The sequence below is a fragment of the Neodiprion lecontei genome, chromosome 1 (genome assembly GCF_021901455.1).
Source record: "Neodiprion lecontei isolate iyNeoLeco1 chromosome 1, iyNeoLeco1.1, whole genome shotgun sequence".
NCBI lineage: Eukaryota > Metazoa > Arthropoda > Insecta > Hymenoptera > Diprionidae > Neodiprion > Neodiprion lecontei.
Genome location: NC_060260.1, coordinates 7778705 through 7800591, shown reverse-complemented (window position 1 = coordinate 7800591; position 21887 = coordinate 7778705). Strand labels below are relative to the sequence as shown.

Below are 21887 nucleotides of genomic sequence, written 5' to 3'. Positions count from 1 at the left end.
TTTTGTGTTGGATCCTAGCTCCATTCCTAATTTTTTTTTCACTTGGATTCTACTAAATTTAATAATTACGGCGAATGTACGAATCCTTGCAACTCGATTATTAAACTTTAATCTACATCATTTGTACAGTAATCCTTATGTACAGTACAGTACAATACTTCTTATATTCTTTATGACACACACTTTTTAAAATATTTTATCAAAATAATGCGCCAGCATCTGTCAATCGCTTGACCAATCCGCTTCCTGATTTCAGGGGGTTTGACAGCTGTTATTTAAAGCCGTGAAATAGGAGAACCTGAAGGGAACACCTACGATTGCAGTGTAAATACAATAAATTAAATCAGTTTTAAGGGGATCACTGTCAACTGCAACTTTTTGGAACCTTGAAAACATCTAAATATCGTGCGTGAATCATTAAATAAACTACAATCGTCGTACGTAATAACTCGTCTTACAATGTTGTGTTGATTTTATAGGTTATCTCGAGTCAGTCGCTTCACTTTTCTCACAAAATACGCTATATAATCTCGCAGGAATAATAAATTGTACAAATCCTTTATTGTAACTTAGTATGGCAGATACTAACAAACCCATATCAGAGAGCGTGAAGATTTCTATGGAAGAAGATTATCAATTGTCCCCTGATATCTTTTCAGACAATAATGTTGAGGCGTCAAATTCCAGCGAAGGTCTGTGAAACATTCTCTCCAATAATATGTAAATTGAATGAGTGGTTTCAAAAGCAATAATAACTACTATTTATAAAGCTGGTGTCAAAGTTTCAGACCGATCAACAAATGGGCCAGAATGGAAGGGAATTAGCATGGATGAGATTCAAAAAGGATTAGCAAAATATGGTCACGAGCAAATGGCTCCGATAGTTCCTGCTCCACGACACACAGTCCTTTTTGTAGTAATTGTCCAGCATTATTCAATCCCCCTTTGAAATTTTAATGATGTTGATCTGCTAAAGCTTATATGTTTATTTTTTCTTCTATGAATCTCAACCAGCTACCGCTCACCGGAGAAGGACCACCTAAGCCTTATTGTAGTCAACAAAAGGATAAATGGTGCCCAGGATACGTTAGGATGCCACACTCAACACACAGCTTATATCCAAATAAACACGTACGTTGAAAAACAATCTTATTTCATTACCTTGTATAATTGGACCAAATATTGAATATCACCAACGGGAATAATTTTCAGACAACTGGAAGCTCCGGTTTCAGGCAGAGATGGGAAGTAATTCAAGAGGCACTGCTTCGCAGCTTTGCATCCACTCATCAACTGGAAGTTGCCATATTATCTTATAATGAAAAATATGCTCTACGATGGGATTTTTCTGCTCTTCATTATTTCTTTTCCGAAGTAGGATACAGAACTTGCTTATGAGTATCGAAATTACTCTTGCCTTAAACATTAACGCAGTTGATACATTCGTAAATTATTTCCAGGTCATAGATGAAGATGAAACGGGGCTTTTCTACGATGACATACTACCAAAAATAGTGCAGTTGGCACTCCAACTTCCAGCCCTAGTAACGAGCCCGATACCGCTTCTTAAGCGTCACACAAATGTGACTCTCAGCCTCAGTCAGTTACAAGTTGGCTCTTTGTTGGCTAATGCGTTGCTCTGCACTTTTCCGCGACGAAATTCAACAAATCCCCAATCTGAATATGCTATGTATCCGGAAATTAATTTCAACAGGTGACCTTATAATTAAGATAGTATATACATGTCACCATGTCAGTAATACGATGTAAAATTTATTTCTTGAACCTTAGGCTGTTTGGTGCTTATGAAAAAGAAAGACCTGACAGGTCAGAGGCTGTAATGGAGAAAATGAAATGTATTTTTCATTATTTTCGAAGAATCATAGCTAAAGGTGTGTTGACCCACTTAACAGCTATGAAAATGAGTGATTTGAGCTGATTTATTTCTCAACAAAGATTTTTAATGCCTCTAAAATTATTTCAAAATGAAAACCCTTTATGGTTTATCCGTAGAGTAGCCCCGGATGGTGTGATAACTATTCAACGACGATATGTCCCGAAGGAAAATTGTCCCCGATGGAATAGGCAAGATATTAAACTTCCACACCTTCATATAACAAGCAATGGCACAATCGAAACTGAAGGAGCTGGTCTTTTGCAAGTAGACTTTGCTAACAAGTATGAAGTGTAGAATGCATAAGAAGAATCAATATTACTATTTACATTTTGCATTGCATCATTTTTGCACTGGGTAAAAAAAATTTGTTAACTATTTTCAGGTATATTGGTGGTGGTGTTTTGGGGTGGGGCTGCGTCCAAGAGGAAATTAGATTTGTCATCTGTCCTGAACTAATGGCAAGCATGCTGGTTGCTGAAGCATTAGATGACACTGAGGCTCTCATAATTACCGGTGTTGAGCGTTACAGCAACTATGAAGGCTATAGCGATACTTTTAAATGGACTGGAAATTTTAATGATGAAACTCCACGAGATAGCAGTGGAAGACGACGTACTTCTGTCGTGGCTATTGATGCTTTGTTATTCAAACAGTCCCATACACAATTTACAGTTACAAACATAATTCGCGAGTTAAATAAGGTATGATTGACAAAAATTGCAAATCTGTTGAAACACAAGTGAAGTAAATGTTGGAATATCTTCGTACAGGCTTATGCTGGATTCAGTTCCTCTGAAATACCCAGAGACAAATTGTCCGCCATAGCAACTGGCAACTGGGGCTGTGGTGCTTTCAGAGGTGACCCGCAGCTGAAAGTGTTACTGCAGTTGATGGCAGCTGCCGTTGCAGGTCGAGCAATGGTATATTTTACATTTGGTGATGTGGAGCTCAGAAATAAAGTAGCTGCCATGTATTGGCATCTGATTGAACGGAATATCAGCATTGGTGAGAAAATACGATTCCCCTTCGTCTATGTCTGTATATTGGCATTGTTAAAGTTCTTGTTTCAGGGCAACTGTTTGGTCTCCTCTGTGACTACCACACTTCTGCGTCGAAATCTAATGATTCGAGTCTGGATTTTTACCATTTTTTATATAAACGGAGCAAAATAAAACCTCTGACAAATTACTTCGACAAAATAAACAGCAATACGACAACAAAAGAACAAAATACAATTCCTTACAAATCTAAGTCTGTCAAAAATGATCTAAACAAATTTACAAATTATACGTCGAGCGCAAACGTCAAAGAAGCCCTCGAACGCGAGCAAATAGAAAAATGGCTTGATGAGGATTTTTTTGATGAGGACTTCTCCAATGATTTGATATTAGATACAAATTCAGGTAATTCGAATGTTAACTCTGTAATTCGAAGTAAAAAGAGTGCATTGAGTGTGTCAAAATCTGAAACGAAAAATAATGAAGCCAGTACAGAAGTCGTTCAAAATCTGGCTGATAATGACAGAAAAAATAAAAATAAAGACAACGGTAGTGAATCAATGCCGGAATTATCTACCCCACCAATCAAGTTGAAGAACTCGAGAGATTTAACAAGCTTGCTGTATCCCGATGATGAAATTACACAGGATACACGTAAAGTTAAAAAGCCGCGTTTATCTGGTCTTGACTTGATTGGTAGACGTAGCCACAAGCCAGTGGAAAAACAGACACTAGAAGAATTGCCAATATCGTCAAATAAAGTAAAAAATGATTCGAAGGAAATTAAGAAAACACAGAAAAAAATTTCTGACTTTTTTTCATAATGTAAAGACTACTGTTGGGAGCACTGAGGAAAAACCCGTTCGTTAAATGCAGCACACCTTGTACATATTTACAGAATATTTAATAATAAAAAAAAATCAATTTATTTGTAAGTGCCTTCACCTTTTTTATACTCCAAAGTCCGAGTGGACAAATTAATAATATTTTCTGGTTCTGGACGATTTTGTTTCGACCTAGCCGTTGAATAATTTCAAGCCATGGTAGTATTTATTACTCCAAAAAGTTCCCATCATGTGCGTTCGTCTGAATTCAACTAACTGTAGCTAATTTTTTGATGACACGTGAATAAATTTCAGTATGTAACTACGGTGTTGATATAAAAAAAACCTTTATAAATAAGAATTTTCTTACATATGCGGAGGATCGAGGGTTTCAAGTTTTCGCGACTACGTCAATGCTCACGTGACCAGTATCGACGTATCGCGGTTGGTTGAGAGCCGAGAGAGCTATCAAATGTCAAGATGTCTGCTAGCAGTAAAGTGTTAAGAGTCTGGGATGAAAAAGTGATTTTCTGGAAGAATATGTAGAATTTTTCATCTCCTTACCAGTCAGAGGTAAAATTTAACGTTCACATTATGTCGCTCGAATAATATCGGTTCATAAAAGTGTCTGTCATTTATGAAAATCATGTGCTTGATTCGGTGGATATTACCCACGAAGTTTGTACGCCGATTTGACAGAAGGCAGGCAGACGTAAATATTGAGCCGATACATTACTTTCGCAATGATTATTATTTCCGATAATTATTATGACATAAATTTTCACATTGAAATTAACGCCGGGACTGATTAATTCGAGGATTGGATTTCGGAAATTCGATCGCAAAATGTGAAAGTCAATGATTCCTTTCATTAACAGAATATAATTATAATTTGTTTATTTATAATTCTGTTAATTCACGCTTTTGAATTCTTCATCTGATATGTACTACTTAGTAAATAGATATGAAGAGATATTTTACACCATGTCAACCACACATGCACTATTTCGTTTTTCTTTTCGTCGTAATATGATACGCAGAAATGAAACAGAGCTCCTCTCAGAATTAACACTGTCAGCTGATATATCAATGTGTTCGTTGATATTTTTAGTCGCACAGTTACTGTACATTCATCCCACTGCATAAAATAACTACTCGTATAAATATTCTTCTTATAACACAGCCGTTTCAATAATTTTCTGTTTTTACCTTTCCTACTTTACGTGCAACTAGACCTATACCCGTGACTTGGTTACTCGACATATTGAAAATCAGCAAAACCGAAACCGATGAGTAAAGTGGCATTCACTTTTTTCATTGATAAATACACTTATCGCCACCGGAGGTCAACTACTTGAGACAGCACTGACCGCTTTACTACTTATTTATTGTGTCACCTTTAATCAGTTACAAAATATACCAATAGCCACAATTCTTTGCAATGCTATATCGTACCTTACTTATTGTCTGTTACATAAATAGTGTAAATTAGAAACCAAGAAAACTATACTAATGAAATGAAAATTAATAGTTTGTTCACTGAGAATGCGTCCATATGATAATCATCACCGCTTATCTTGGTACAGTATATATTATTAATGCATCAGAATTTGAGTAGTTTTTTTTCTGCTTGTAGCAAATTCGCAACTATGAACATAATGCGCAAGTTGCGAGGGAGCAACAGTGTTGCTGGTGTCGGATCTGGAAGTGGGGGTAGCATCGATGACGGAGCTAGTGGAGCCAACCCACAGCATACAGCTTTGGGCCTCATGCATCTCAAGAAGCTTTTTTCAGAATACACACATCCACCACACCCTCTTAGTGAGGCAGAACGTGATGACAAACTTTATAACATGCTACCCTTGTTCTGCAAGGTAAAATTAGTACGGAACATTGGTTGATGCAATTGTTTTTTTTAACAGTCAAGAGAAATTCTTTGTATTTCACTGATCTAAAATATTTAGTTCTATCAGACCTGATTTCTCATGTATTTCATTTTTCCAATTCTAGGTCTTTGGTTCTAGTCCTTCTGGGGATATGAACGAAAAATTCTGGGACATACTAGCATTTACTCAACAAGTGTCCAAGTTAATGGTCTCCGAAATACGACGACGAGCTAGTAACCAAAGTACTGAAACAGCCAGCTGTGCTATTGTTAAATTTCTTGAGATCGAAAATAGCGAAGAATCTAGTAATGGATGGATGTTACTATCGGCGCTAAATCTGTTAGCTGCTGGTGATACCTCTCTCATACAGGTGAGACATTCAACAGCTATTCAATTGATTTTACTGTTTAGAGTTGTCAATGATTCCCCCAAATAACTTAACTCAAGTAGTGTATAATCAGTCAACAACAGATGATTATTAGTATTTCATTAAATCTTTTCCAGGTTATGACAACAGCCTCAGTACCATCAACATTAGTTAAATGTCTTTATTTATTTTTTGACTTGCCTCAAATGAGTGAAGTCGAAGCTGATGTAGCTGATACTAATAGTGAATTTACTCCAAGAGAACGCAGGATCTTGCTACAGAAAATATTTGTACAGGTCCGCTTCAAACTTCTGTTGAATAAGTATATTTCTATGCTATTTAAACCTTACTAACTTGTCAATACCATTGAATGGAAGCAGGTATTGGTGAGATTGTGCAGCCACCCATACCCAGCAGAAGAGCTTGCAAGAAAAGATGACCTCACTTTATTATTTTCTGCAATAACGAGCTGGTGTCCACAGTATAATGTAATGTGGCGTAAAAGTGCTGCGGAAGTCTTAATGACATTATCACGGCATGGCCTGACGCAGAATGTTGTTGCTTATATTCACAGTAAGCAGACAGATTGAAGTGGAAATTATTCTTCCTTTAAAATGACAAAACAAATCCTGAGTCTTACTTATTTCTCATTGCAGACAAGGGATGTATAGCACTCTGTATAGATAATATGCAAAGAGTTCCCGAACTCGCACCCTTGGAAGTGGTAGAGATGTTTGTGACTGTATTTTGCTTCCTAAAAGACTCAAGTGAAGTATCGCAAACACTTCTAGATGATTTCCGAGCTTGCCAAGGATATATTTTCTTGTCGGAATTTTTGCTGAAGTAAGGATTTGCAAAATTATCTGTGGAATGTGTTTAATTTTAACAAGTTCCAGTGGCCACTGTATTTACATCATTTTAATACACTGTCTCTACCTTAAAATTTGCTGCAGGCATGCTCCGTCAAGACTAGAGCAAGATGGTAGAGCAGAGGCTCAAGATGCGATCAGAAATTTAGTATTGATGCTAGCTTCGTTAACAATGTGTGGTCATACGGAATTGAAACCAAGTCAAGCTAGTATGGGTTCGTTATTTCAAATGCTCGGCTTCACTCTCCCTCAACCGAGTAACAGAGGTCCGATATATTTTTGCTTTATTCAAAGTTATTGTTTCTAGAATCTAATATGCATATTAAATTGAGAAAAAACAATTGCGGTTTCTTTTTCAGGTGGAAGTGTTCGCAATATACAAGCATTCCAAGTCTTACAATCAGTATTTGTGAAATCAAATTCTCCACTGTTATGCTGCACAATACTGGATGCTATATCAAGCGTTTATCACAGCGACAATGCTAACTACTTTATACTTGAAGGACAAAACACACTTTCTCAATTTGCAGAGAAAATTCACTTGAAGAATCCGGAAATACAGGAAAAATTTTTCCAGTTACTTGAGTTCATAGTGTTTCAGTTGAATTTTGTGCCTTGCAAAGAACTCATATCACTTTCGATATTACTTAAATCCAACAATTCTGTCAGCTGCAGTATCATGTGTATGGAAACACTCCTGAATATACTGAGGTAACTAATAAAATTTGCCGCATAAATGTTAACAACTTGATGTATTGATCGTTTGTCATTGAATTCTGATTACTCACTTCAATTCATCAGGCACAACACAATATTTAAAGAAGTATACAGAGAAGTTGGAATGTTAGAAGTCTTTGTGACTTGTCTTCATCGATATGCGACATTACTTAAGGATAAACAAGTTGCTCAAGATCAAGGATTGGGTATGTACTTCATTGTGTTTTGTTAGTTTTTAATTTTCTTGTTACTCAAAAGTCATCTTAATATTTCAGAGTATATAATGTGTCCAGATCAAGAGCGTCTGGGTGCTTTGATCATGGAAGCATTGACTACACTGTTAGCAGGCAATGTTCAAAATGCTAACGTATTTAGAGAATGTGGAGGAGCTCGTTGTTCTCACAATCTTGTACCATACACCGATTGTAGGCATCAAGCACTTGGAATTGTTAGGGAATTAGTGATAAGTGCTGGCGGAGACGATGACATGGCTACATTACTTGGAGTAATGCATTCCGCACCGCCAACTGCGTTGGTTCTGAAAACTCATATTTTAAAGGTACGTTGTGTGGCAATATAAGACTAAAGCAACATCCAGGAAATAAATAGTTCGTACATTATTAATTTATATAATATTGTTCCATATTTTTCAGTCCTTGCTCGCATGCCTGAGAGAGTCTCATCGGACAAGAACAGTATTTCGTAAAGTGGGAGGGTTTGTTTATGTGATGTCAGTTTTGGTATCTTTGGAAAGTAGACTGGGCAACAAATTTGTGGAAAATAATGAGCCATGTAACAATATATCTCAAAACATGTGTCGGAATGAATCTCCATTACTGATGTTGTTACATGTTGTGTTTCACACAATCAGCACTGCCATGCGATTTGAACCAGCGAATGCTAAATTTTTCCATCATGAGGTACTTGCTTCAATACATTTTTGATTTTGTGGATTTTCCAAATTTAAGATAGAGTAATTCAGATTATAAACCATTTTTCATTTCTCGACACTGCTTACAGATATGTCAATCAAGCTTATGTGACACTCTGCGACTCCTTGGTTGTTTCTCCTCGCAAACAAAATTGACTAATTCTGACGTTGTTTTGACATCGAATCACCACAATGTGTTGCATTCGTTATTTACTAGCAATGTTTTGGATCCTACATTTCCAAGCGAAATGCCAAACGCCCTTGGCTACGCATGCTTGTTATTGAGGCTTCTTTACGATGTTGCCTTAGATGCGTTCGACAAACCAAATTTGACTGGAGTAGGAGTTCGATCTCCAAGTCACAGACATGTAAACATTGAGGTAAAACAGAAACAAAGTTCCTTTAATCTGATGCTGGTGTCTTATTCGGAATTTGACTTGCTGCAAACATACTAAGTGAAAATTTTGTTCTAGCACCAAAAGTCTCTCGATTCCCCGGGTAGCGGAAAACGTTCGACTGTAAATTCGTTGAACTTGAATCCTCCAACTCCGGAACCAATTGTCATACACCCTGGGATTGTCGTTGGAATGCTTCATCTTCTTCCGTCGATAACAGACGATACAGAAAAACAAATAGCTTTAGCCTTGCAGTTATATATAGCTGAAATAATCAAGAGCTTAGTACGTTCGGAAAGGAACCAGCAAGTAATGTGTGAAGCGGGAATGGCAGGTGAACTTCTGACCATGGGAAAAGTTGCGCTCCAGGATGAAACACATCCACTACATCAACCTTTGCAATATATAATTGAACGACTTGCTGCCCAGTCTTTAGAACCAACAGACTTGAGGTATACAAGGCGAAATCCAACTTACATGAATATCTATTTTAAATAGAATGGAATTACTCAGCAATTTATTACTCCAAAGTTCAAACAATACTTAATTATTTTTTCATGACAGGGAGTTCTTGCGGCTTGGAGATCCATTATGCTGCATCTCATTAGATGATATTGAGCCCAATAAGCCCAAACCCGGGGGACCGGTTCCCCTAACACGCATAAAGACACTAGTATCCATGACAACGCCGAAAGACTTTAGAGCTCATGGATCTTGCACACTACCACCGTTTGTTGAGTTGGACATGAGTGCAGAAGGCTTTGCCTGTCTATACCTACCTAGCATTGCACCTCAGAGTACCACACCACCTACAGTCGTTACTGCTGATAACAGTGTTCTTGGAGGCATTGGTTCTGGTAAGTAAATTCATCTGTCTCTTAACAAATTTCAATTTTGACGAAAATCGCAATATTCCTGTAGAAATGTAACACCACGATTAGGGTTGATGTAAAATGAAACTAATAGCTTGTATTAACGGTTTATTGTTAATGAAAGATGATTTACATTCAGATGAAGAACATTAACTAACTATATTCGTCATTCATGTAGGTTGAAATCATTCAACTACATATCTTTACATGACACCTACAAGCTATTGGGTTTAAAAAAGTGATATTTGCATTGGTATATCTCCTCCAATGATTACATCCTACACACGCTGTCTACATTGAATAATTGCAGTGGTATTGTTAATGTCAAGTGTGTCGTCCCGTGTTTCCATGCTTGGCTTCTCTTTGACTCCCCTCTACAATCTCAGTTATTACTGTCTACTCTGGATATTGACCAGCCACATGAGCAATAGTTCAGTGATTATTTCAATTTGTGATTAGTGTTATTTCTCTCAATTACTAACACAGTAAATATCTTTTGGATCTTTTTCTTTCAGGTGATCGATTATTTCCGCCACAAACTGGACTGACATTCAGTACTTGGATATGTGTAGACAAGTTTAGTGATCCACGAACTGATCCACATTGTGTGAGATTATTAACTCTAGTACGCAGCCCACAAGCATCAAGAGATTTAATTTGTCTCACAGCAGTTCTTAGTGCAAGAGATAAAGCCATTATTGTATCAACACATGAAACTCCATTACCACAAAGTGAGTATTATATTCATAATTTTAATTAGAGGACTAACAAAATTTTCAAAATGATGCACATCCAAAATCTTCAGATGTAGGTGAATGGGAACCAGAAGTCACGGGTGAATACGGAGCACGGGTGTGGTGTCCAGATTTACTTCACGAAGGACAATGGCATCACATAGCCATTGTACTAAATCGAGCAGTTTTAAAAAACTCTAGTTTCTCTCTCTACCTCGATGGCCAGCACATTTTTAGCCAAAAGGTAGCCTATAAATAACCTGAAATATCGGTAATATTGATGTTGAAGCTTTGTCGTAAATTATTGTATCATTAAACTAATTCCTTATCTACCTGTAGCTGCACTATATATCTCAAACTCCTGGGTGTGGCGCAGCAAATTTGACTGTCGCATCCCCGGTATATGGGTACATTGGTACACCACCATGTTGGCGGAGGTATTCTAGACTGACTTGGAAGCAGGGACCGTGTCACCTGGTGGAAGAAGTGTTCAATGCTCAAAATATAGCCACACTATTCAAATTGGGACCGCACTATATGGGCAGTCTACAAGCGCCACAGTTAGGTAAGTAAAATTTTCCGAATATGCGTTATGTAAAGAAAAGTGCAGTCCCAAATGTCTGGATCAAAATACACATAAGTATTTCATAGCAGCAATTGAGTTCTGAAGGAATGAATGTCATTTACATAAATTTGCATTTCTTCATTTTAAATGGTAATGATACGTGCCTTTTTTCTTTTACATTGACATTCTGTGTAACTTGATCTATACTACACAGGTCCTGAGCCGTTGCCAGCACTTGTAGTCGAAGAAAAAGTTGTATTTGGATTAAATGCAAAAGCTATGTCACAACTGACGCTTGCTAAAATTCGAAAAGTCTATAGTCGAGCTGATAACAAATCCATAGCTAAACAGGTAAGATTATTAAAAATTAATTGTATGTTGGTAGAACAAGATTAGCTTCTAGAGCGCACATTAAATATAATAATTATGGCTATGTTTTCATCATGGTTTTTTTCCTCTGATCTGTGTCTTAACTTTAAATTTATTTCTCAAAAAGTTGGGCATGTCATCCCATGAGAATGCCACACCTATCAGAGTGCTTCACAACTCAGCAGGACACCTCAGTGGTCCAGCAAGGGCTCTTGGCGGTGTCGTCGTAGGGTATCTTGGAGTAAGAGTCTTCAGTCCTCGACCTGTTGCCACAATGATTGATAATGTGGGCGGCTGCTCTGTTTTGCTTGGTAAGTTGTGTTGTACGTTACTTAGGCAGTTTACTGGAGTCATTGTACACGTGACAGATTTTGATAATTGTTTCATAGGTCTTATCGCAATGGCGCAAGATGTAGAATCTCTTTATGCTGCTGTTAAGGCCTTAGTTTGCGTTGTCCGATCGAATCAAGCTGCTCAACAAGAAATGGACCGCAGAAGAGGATACCAAACCTTAGCTATGCTCTTGAGAAGGAAGTGCCCATTACTAAACAGCCATATTTTACATCTTACGTTCAGTTTAGTAGGTACAGTTGATAGCGGTAGAGAAACCAGTGCCATTCCCAATTTGACGGCATTCCAAGATCTTCTGTGTGACTTGGAGGTATTTCATAATCATCTAACAATTGTAATAAGTGTAATCCAGTTTTGAAGTTCTTGATAGGAAAGAGAAAGATACATGACCGTTTTTATTTCCATAGGTATGGCATGAAGCACCTGGAGAACTTCTACGCTCCCTTCTTGAACACCTGTACGAATTAATTGCTGAATCAAGCGAAAAGAGAACCAACCTCCGAATAATGAGAGATCTACAATTAGTTCATAAATTACTACATATTCTCAGTGATGTCAAACAAAATACTACTAGACAGGTCCTTTTAGCGCTGTTGAGTATCTTGCTGGGCCAACCAAGACAGGCTGATCTCCTGTGGTAGGTTTTATTCTTCATTAACAGGCATTGACGTTTTCTGATTGATTTTTTTTTTCTTTGAGGTATTCAAGAATTTTGTACGTTTCGAATTTTCTCGTATTTGCACAATGATGGATATATGACCCTGAGAGCAATATAAATATTTCAGGTTCGGCCAATTTATTGTTGCTACTTTGCCAGTTGGATCGGAAAAACATCTAGTTTTGCGAGAAGGTGAAAACGGCAAGGAGGGTGAAGGGGAGAATATTTTGTTGAGGAATCGATGCCTCCAGCTACTACACTCCTTATTATTCTCTGGAATGAAAGTGACCAATAAGTAAGTAAAAGTATAACACCCCGTGGACAATGGTTTGATTTGTGGTAGTTCCTCAGAGTGACTTTAGGTATCCATTTGCTCCTAATATTATATCCGCCTAATAATTTTGACATCTATTTACAGCATGTGCGAAGATGTTGTAAGAGTGTTGGGATTAGATTGGATACTGTTGTTTCTCCAACCTGGACTTCACAGCACTACAGTTGTATGGGGACTACGGATCCTTGTAGCTGTGACCTCTGTACAGTCGATATTACAAAAGTTTAAAGAGGGAACAACCAATGGTGGTTGGTTAAGGCACACTGACCCCAATAGAATGGCCTTAGCGCTTGGTAAATATAATTGGGTTAAATGTGTAGAATGTTATTTTGCAGAAAAATTTATGTAGCAAGATACAGCACATAGTTCACTCTCGTTATGTGACTGAGTTTCCTTAAAATAATTACAGGGTGTCATCAACAGATGACTAGTGGTGAAATAAAATCCGTAGGTCTTCATGTGCCAGGATTTCAGCATCTTGGGTGGCTACTTCCCCAACATGTGGATCTTGTTCCTGAGCTGTATTTTTTGTTTATTGCTCTGATGTTGGGACAGCCAGTGAAACTTTTACCTGCCGATTCGAAGGTAATTATAAGCATGATTAGTTTTTTAATTGAAACACACGTACCACAAGCTGCATTATCACATTCTTATTTCAGTTGGATCTCGACAATGTCTGGAATTTTATGTTCGGTGTACCAGCTAATCAATCCCTTTCCTCATTATCTGGAAAAATCAATTTATGTCCTGAAGCTGTTGTCACATTATTGGCTATGGTTCGCACTATGCTTAATAGTCATATCAATGGGTATGTACACTGTTCAAATCGATAGTATCGATAATCCTATATTGCTGTATCAATAAATTCACGGTTGATGCATTTTGAAAATCGTTAACTCCTTCGCAGGTCAGAAACGTTACCAGAGTGGCTCAACGACTATCCAGTGACAATCATACAATTTCTGTTTTTTCTCTATCACAACTTTAACGATTTTATGCAAGTTTATATGACTGCTGAAGTCCTAGGTGCGCTAGCAGGGACATTATTTCCAAAACCGCCCAGCTGCAGTCAAGACAGTAGTGGAGCCAGCACACCTGCTGATGAGGTAATTAGATAAATTGGTATAGCATTAGTCTGAGATACTCGAGCCAAAAGCATTATTATTTATTTTATTTTTTTTTTTCTTCACAGGAACCGGTTTTAGTAAGATCTCCATCAAAAGATATTGGTCTGACGAATCATATAGCCAAGAAATTCGTCATGGACTTTCTTCGTGTCATAATTGTTGACTCTTTATCACTGCCGGTAACTGCAAAGGCTCCGCCCTCAATCGATCTCGTATTGGAAGCATGGCCTGAGCATGCTTCAACCAGTCAACAAACTCGCTATCAAACTGAAGTGTTGTCGATTTTAATGGAGCATTTATTGGCAGCAGATGTTTTGATCGGTGAACAGGCTGCATTGCCTGTAGTACCTGGTGGATCAGCTAATAACATAACTAGTAACGTTTGCTATGTTGCTGCCAGAATAGTGGATAAATTGTGGCAAGGAGCATTGACTAAAGACCCTCACGAAGTATTCGATTTCATTGTAAAATTAATTGGACAAGCAAAGCGTAGACCAGGTGTGGTCAGTATGGAGGGACTTCACCACTGTCTCAATAGAACCATCCTATTCCTTCTTTCTCGAGCTACTGATTCTATAGCTGATCAAATGGCTGTGCTTGAAGCATTGCATAAACTGACTAACAACAGATTATTAGTGTTTGGCGCAGGCAATCATGAGCTCGAATTCATTGGCTGTTTGACTTATTGCCTTCTTCAGCTGACAGCAGACATGAAAATTATGTTGGATACGAATATGAAAACTACATGGCATGTTAATCCCCAAGTTGAGGCTAGCGATGACAGATTAACATCTCATCAAGGACATAACTTGATGGCTGTAGCTGCGTTGAGAGTATGGGAGGAATTATATGTATGTAAAAAACCAGCTATTGAGGAAGTATTTAAAGTGACTCTAATTCCACCAACTGGTAATGAACGAGCTCCTGATCTAGCCATAGTAAGAGATCAAGTATCCGAAGCTGCCACTAAGTTATGGCTCAATTATGTTGATTTAGAACGTAAAGCATCTTATCGAGTGCCTTGGGAATTGCATAATCAAATACAATCTGTAAGTGTGTTGATTATATACAACTTTTAGACAAAGCTTCTACCTGAAAAATCTTAAGATAAATAAAATTCATTGTAATGTTTACTGATTTTTAATAGAAAATACAGAAGGTTACCGGTGGTTTAACAAGATTAGCCAGTCGAACTAAAGTCAGAAAAGAAGAATCGGTTCATGTTCGAGTTAGACTCCATCAAAACAAAGTCGCTCAATGGACTGAACAGCATGTCGCCTTGGTCAGAGAATTAGCTGCTTCCAGACGTCTTCAGCATCAGCATACCAATCAACATACACAGCGATATGTTTACCAGGTATCATCTTTACTCATAATTCAATAGCTGTTTGCTTTTATTTCGTCCATAAAATATTCAATAAAATTAGTCTGTAAAACTATAAGCAATATACACACTTGTTATTCTCATTTCAGGAATGGCTACAGACAGAAACAGAACTTACTAGAGAACGCGGCCTTTGGGGACCGCCAACTCCCACACAACTTGACAAGTGGATGCTTGATATGACTGAGGGACCGTGTAGAATGCGTAAAAAGATGATGAAAAATGATCTCTTCTACATTCACTACCCTTACAGGCCCGAATTGGAACATCCAGATAATGTGAGTTGGAATTGTCTTTTAATCGAATAGGTTTCAATTTATTTTCTTTTGCAAGCTGTTCAATTAAACTTTCAATGGATGTGGTATTTTATTTATATGAATAACTACTGGTTTGTCTTTCGTTTTCTATAGAAACAACTTAAATACAAAGTTGCAACTAGTACAGACAGTAAAGAGTATTACTTGAAACAATTGGGAAATTCTGCTGGAATGTTTGAACGAGAACGTGATCCTGTAATAGACGATAGTCCGTTAAATGTAAATGATACCTCAGCCGATAGTGAACCACCAATGGTACCTTGTACTCTTGAACGTCATGCCAGTGAGCCTGACGAAACAATTGAAGACATTGAGCAAGAAGAAGAAAACAATCAAACGGTCCCTGATAATCAGACGTTACTCAGATTACTTGAAGAACATGAAAAGGTAGAGTGTACATACATAAGTGAAATCGGGAAAATGATATTGACTGTTAATTCACTTCTAGATAAGTCATATGTTCAGATGCGCTAGAATACAAGGTTTAGACACAACTGAGGGATTGCTCTTATTTGGGAAAGAGCATTTTTACGTAATCGATGGATTTACTTTATTGAAATCTCGGGAGATTCGAGATATCGAAAGTCTGCCAGAGGCATATGAACCTATATTACCTTCACCTGGTTCGCCTCGAAGATCTAGAGCAATGAGACAATGTTCAAAATTCAACTATGAAGACATAAGGTGCAGTTATCTGCTAGAGTTACCTAATTTAGATTAATAGTGAACTGCTACTTTATTTATCCGCTTTATTTTCCAGGGAGGTACACAAAAGAAGATATCTGTTACAGCCAATGGCATTGGAAGTATTTAGCGGTGACGGTAGAAATTATTTGTTAGCATTTCCAAGAAAAGTTAGGAACAAGGTTTACACGCGGTAAGAGTCGCAGCGAGATTATTTCCAGCATGTTAAATAAAACCATAAAAGTAATAAATTGTATCTTTCTTCAGATTTATGACTTTTGCAACAGCCATAGCTGATAGTGCTCAACAATCTGTAGCAGGACAAAAACGAACGGCAAATGTAGAGCAAGCGACGGGTCTTCTTTCAAATTTGATTGGTGAAACATCGGTTACTCAACGATGGGTGGTGTGTAAAATTAAAAATATGATATGAATAAGAACGATGTTTCAATATAACCATAACATTTTTATTTTCGATTCAGAGAGGAGAAATATCCAACTTCCAATACCTCATGCATCTAAATACCTTAGCTGGTCGTAGCTATAATGATCTCATGCAGTATCCAATATTTCCATGGATTTTGGCTGACTATGATAGTGAAGAACTAGACTTAAATGATCCGGCAACTTTCAGGGACTTTAGTAAACCTATGGGGGCTCAAAGTCCAGAACGACTTTTACAGTTTAAAAAACGGTACAATTTTTATATAAATAATGTGCCATGCAAAATGTTTTATCTTTATATATAAAGTTGATTAAAAATCTTAATATCAATTCCAGATACAAAGAATGGGATGATCCACACGGAGAAACTCCACCTTATCATTATGGCACTCACTATTCTTCAGCGATGATTGTGTGTTCGTATCTTGTCAGAATGGAGCCGTTTACCCAACATTTTCTAAGGCTACAAGTTAGTATTTTTCGAATTTTTTATTTGATCGTTTAACCAGAATGATTTGTTTACATTCTACAGGTAGCGTTAACATGAATTCTAATTTGTTTAGGGTGGCCATTTCGATCTAGCTGACAGGATGTTTAATAGTATTAAAGAGGCTTGGCTTTCTGCATCTAAACATAACATGGCTGATGTTAAGGAGCTTATACCAGAATTCTTTTATCTGCCAGAATTTCTCATCAATTCAAATAATTTCGATTTAGGTATATACTTTTCTCCATTCAGTTCAAAATATTTTAATCAATCATCACTACTTATTTTATGATGTATGTGACAGGTTCTAAGCAAAGTGGTGTACAGCTGGGTGATATTGTTCTTCCTCCTTGGGCTAAGCAAGATCCTCGCGAGTTTATCAGAGTGCATAGACTTGCTTTAGAATGCGATTATATATCGCAACACTTGCATCAGTGGATAGACTTGATATTTGGTTACAAACAGAATGGCCAATATGCAGTCGATGCAGTCAACGTATTCCATCATTTATTTTATGAAGGAAATGTTGATATCTACAAGTTAGTATATTTGTGTTGAAAACAGAGCATCTCTCATTCATTAGTTCCTATCAAGTTATATTCTAGGATAGAATATTTGTACTATCGTTTGAAATTGTTTGTATAAAAAAAATGTTTGACTTTCCCAGCATCGATGACCCATTGAAAAAGAATGCAACAATTGGATTTATCAATAATTTTGGTCAGATTCCAAAGCAGTTATTCAAAAAACCACATCCAGCAAAAAAGATGACGCAAAGAACTAGTGTGATCGATCCCGGACCTATTACGCCAGGCCTAAGTATCACCACTTCCGATAGACTGTTCTTCCATAATCTTGACAATCTAAAACCATCCCTTCAACCAATCAAAGGTATATGATATTACAATATTCGGTACAAGACTTTTGGCCATTGGGTTTTGTTAATTGTAGTAATTTATAAATGTTTGTAAAAATTTTAATTCCTTGTAGAGTTGAAAGGGCCCGTTGGTCACATACTACACCTAGATAAAGCTGTACTTGCTGTTGAGCAGAACAAAACTCTAATACCACCGTCGTATAATAAATACGTTGCCTGGGGTTTTGCCGATCATTCTTTAAGAATAGGAAATTATGACAGTGATAAAGCGATATTTGTATGTGAGGCAATGATGCAGAGTAGCGGTGAAATTGTATCGTGCGTTTGTCCATCTTCTAAACAGATTGTCACTGCAGGCACAAGTTCGGTATGTAATTTATCTTTATAAATACAAAAGTCTCATCATTGCTTATAATTAGTAATTTTGTACTTTTCAAGGTCGTTACTGTTTGGGAATACGCCAAACGTCAGCTTTCTATCAAACAGTGCTTATATGGGCACACTGATGCTGTAACTTGCTTAGCTTCAAGTCCCGCATACAATGTCATCGTTTCTGGCTCTCGAGATGGTACCGCAATAATTTGGGATTTGTCTCGCTGCCTCTTTGTTCGACAACTCAGAGGTCATGCAGGTCCAGTTGCTGCAGTAGCAATTAATGACTTGACGGTAAAGCTTTTCCGCTCATCTCGAATTATTTTAAGAATTGTCACAAATTTTAGGACAAAAATAGGGTCTGATCCATATTCTGATATCTTAATTCCATTCCATTCTATTTTTAGGGTGATATTGCGACTTGCGCTGCTACCTGGCTTCATGTGTGGAGTATAAATGGTGAAGAGCTGGCCAGTGTAAATACTTGTGTCGGTCGAGCTGACCGGATGCAACAAATACTGTGCGTCGCGTTTAGTCAGACACACGAATGGGACTCGCAAAATGTTATAATGACTGGATCGACGGACGGTGTTGCCAGAGTAAGTTGCCGCATACCTTTGATGTAGCTGAGAGTTTTGCATATGTAATATGCTTCCACTGGGTAACTATAATAATTCCGTGGTTTTAGATGTGGTCAATGGACTTTGTTCAAGTACCTGCTGAGGATGAGAAAGCTGAAGAAATTGAAGTGAAAAAAGAGGTGGAAGAAGATTTTTGCAATGTTAAAAGTGACAATGAAAATACTAAGAAAAGAGTGCACGATCTTGTCAAGCAAATAAGTATGTCTACCGAACGTACAGGTACAAAAGCAATAACTATCGGTATTTATTGCAATTTATTTCATACCGGTACAAACACAATCAAAATGTACTGAGATCGTCATCGTCCATTAAAAATACTTACTATTCGTGGTTCAAATAATTTTATTACTTATATAGGTATGCTGGTCAAGAGTGGGTCTGAAAGCAGTCTTTCCGAGACTGAAAATTCTAAAGAAGCATCTCGTCTTCACGAGGAAAAGGAAGAATGTTCCGACAATGAATCGAACAATGGTTCAAACAATAAACCTGCTCAGCAAAGTAATCATGCCGCTACTGTGGTACTGAGAAGAAAGAGCCGGTGCAATCCAATGTTCAGAAAAAGTGAAGGAGGTGGGCGAGCTGATAGTGAAGGATCCCAAATAAGGTAGGTTCATTTTCAGTTAACTTGTGTTAGAAATAGAATCAAACCAAATATTCTGGTAATACATACTTTACCCTCTAATCAAAATTAACAATTTCACAGTGAATCAGTTGTGGGCACCGGAGATAATACAGAAGGTGCTTTGAGAGCTAGTAAAAGCGATACCAGCCTTACAGATAGTTTTGTCATGGTGACAGAAGCGGACACCAAGCCAAAGAAAATTAACCCTCAAAACATTCTCAGAAACGGTTTCAAGTGGCAGAGACAACTAGTATTTAGAAGTAAACTGACCATGCACACTGCCTACGATCGAAAAGATAATGCCGAACCTGCATCTATTACAGCACTTGCGGTTTCAAGGCACGTTTCAATGTCAAGTTTGATTTTTTTCTTACGATTTTCTAGCTTTATTCATATATTTTTCTCATCTGTTTTGGGTACTGGAATAAAATAAGTAATGATTTTTTAAACAGAGACCATAGAGCAGTATACGTTGGCGACACTAGAGGACGCGTGTTTTCTTGGAGTGTATGTGAACAACCCGGGAGAACCGTTGCAGATCATTGGCTCAAAGATGAAGGAGCTGATTCTTGTGCTGGCTGTGGAGTGAGATTCAATCTATATGAACGGCGACATCATTGTCGCAATTGCGGACAAGTTTTCTGTTCTAAGTAAGTAGAAAAATGTCTATACACTACGTATCCGGCAGCTTCCCTAAATATTTTTTATAATCGAAATAAAAATTTCTTCTGTTAAGATGCAGTAGATTTGAATCTAAGATTTCGAGATTGGGCATTTTGAAACCCGTCAGAGTTTGTCAAGGGTGCTATGCTGCGCTACGATCGCAACATTCTACAGAATCCAACACTTAATGTAGTTCAACCAGGTTTTCTATTACGTATACCATTCACTCCTGAAAAATGGGAGTCAGACAATTTGTATATAGTCATGATTGTCTTTGGCATTCATTGAAAATTAGAATTGATTGATACTAGACTCGTGTAAGTGTACCCATAATCCTGCACAACGAATTTATTGCAATCTTACTCCAGAACTTGCGTTCAACTAGTGCAGTCATTTTCTTACTTTTTAAACTTTGAAGTCTTATGTAGCAGAAATACCAATACTTGCTAAGTAATAGAGGTTTTGGGACAGACAAGAACTTCAAATGTAAAGCATGGCTCGTTGAAAATTCTTTCAATTCCCCGCCAACTGGGCGAGGTAGGAACTACATTATTACGTATACAATATAATGATGGCATGATGGGTGAATATATAATTTGATTGGGAAATTCGATTTATTGATGACTTTAGCCGATGACGAAAAAAAAAAAAAACGAAGAGCTGATCTTATGCACGATAGCAATGAAATTCGTTTTGCAGTATCTACGCTATTATAATCTAAAATTTAGATCATAGAAATAGAATAGTGAATTATATAGCTTTCAATAATATAGCAATTGGTATTGAATTAAGAAGATGAGACATTCTCTTATCTGTTTATATACATATGTATAATTTTTTTTTTTTATAATTACTTTCTTGATATTATAAAATGGGATATTAATCATTTTTAAAACACGTAACATTTGTGTGATATTGTTTTATAAGAAGATTTTCATTTTATAGAACCATACGTTCAAATTACAGTCAATTTTTTTTCTATTTAAGGAGCTGATGCATGTCAGTGTTTTTTCAACATTTTCACTCTTTTACGCTTCAGAGTAAAAATAGGATATTTTAGTACGAACACACAGTAAACAAATTTGAGAAAACATTTACAGCCATCAGCTCTTGATACGTTTTACAATAAAAACGCCAGTCATACAAATATGTAATAGACAATACCGTATCTGCATAAGAATATGAGGAGTGGAATACTAATAAAAAAAAAAGAAAAAAAAACAAAGGAAAAAGAGAAAGAAAAAACACTAATGTTATAGTAATAATATTACTGTTAAAAGCAATGATCTATTATAGCTAATATAAATGTAGAGATTTGTGTATGACTTAGGCTAAAGACATTCGTAGCATGTATTATACATAGGTATGTTCCGTGAAATTGTAAATTGTTACAGAGCACGATTTTGCTTTGTTATCAGACAAAAATGGTCTTTTTTAATTTATAGGAAGAGATAATGGTTAATTTATTCATGTAGTGAAAAATGAATTTGAAACAAATGCAT

General features: G+C 37.0%; 2 protein-coding genes across 11 annotated transcripts; both read left to right on the top strand.

Annotated features, from left to right (window-relative positions):
- The first annotated feature begins 246 nt into the window (after positions 1-246).
- On the top strand, positions 247-3823 carry LOC107220931 (poly(ADP-ribose) glycohydrolase). 9 transcript variants are annotated; one of them, XM_046745742.1, is made up of 11 exons: positions 247-405; positions 480-692; positions 789-916; positions 1015-1131; positions 1213-1374; positions 1461-1714; positions 1792-1892; positions 2019-2178; positions 2280-2598; positions 2668-2902; positions 2968-3823. In XM_046745742.1, exons 2-11 carry the CDS (start codon positions 575-577, stop codon positions 3717-3719), a joined length of 2346 nt encoding a protein of 781 aa, XP_046601698.1. In that variant the 5' UTR covers positions 247-405; positions 480-574; the 3' UTR covers positions 3720-3823. The 9 variants fall into 9 exon arrangements, with proteins under 9 accessions (XP_046601698.1, XP_046601688.1, XP_046601680.1 ...); XM_046745732.1 differs by having other exon boundaries at positions 783-916; XM_046745724.1 differs by having other exon boundaries at positions 771-916.
- A 346-nt stretch (positions 3824-4169) lies between these two features.
- LOC107220954 (WD repeat and FYVE domain-containing protein 3) lies at positions 4170-21095 on the top strand. Of its 2 annotated transcripts, none has more exons than XM_015659772.2 (46): positions 4170-4292; positions 5356-5593; positions 5730-5975; positions 6110-6268; positions 6353-6545; positions 6629-6815; positions 6926-7107; positions 7201-7552; positions 7643-7764; positions 7834-8117; positions 8212-8478; positions 8579-8869; positions 8963-9336; positions 9449-9741; positions 10272-10487; positions 10562-10734; positions 10830-11055; positions 11270-11406; positions 11552-11735; positions 11814-12085; positions 12183-12412; positions 12561-12728; positions 12852-13060; positions 13177-13352; positions 13427-13575; positions 13675-13873; positions 13960-14943; positions 15042-15251; positions 15368-15556; positions 15689-15982; positions 16044-16279; positions 16356-16472; positions 16547-16685; positions 16762-16973; positions 17060-17192; positions 17287-17440; positions 17515-17749; positions 17878-18101; positions 18201-18454; positions 18526-18753; positions 18867-19058; positions 19148-19319; positions 19458-19704; positions 19804-20061; positions 20175-20372; positions 20459-21095. In XM_015659772.2, the coding sequence occupies exons 2-46, from the start codon at positions 5369-5371 to the stop codon at positions 20571-20573; spliced, it is 10305 nt and encodes a 3434-aa protein (XP_015515258.1). In that variant the 5' UTR covers positions 4170-4292; positions 5356-5368; the 3' UTR covers positions 20574-21095. The 2 variants fall into 2 exon arrangements, with proteins under 2 accessions (XP_015515258.1, XP_046601638.1); XM_046745682.1 differs by having other exon boundaries at positions 5356-5602.
- The last annotated feature ends 792 nt before the right edge of the window (positions 21096-21887 follow it).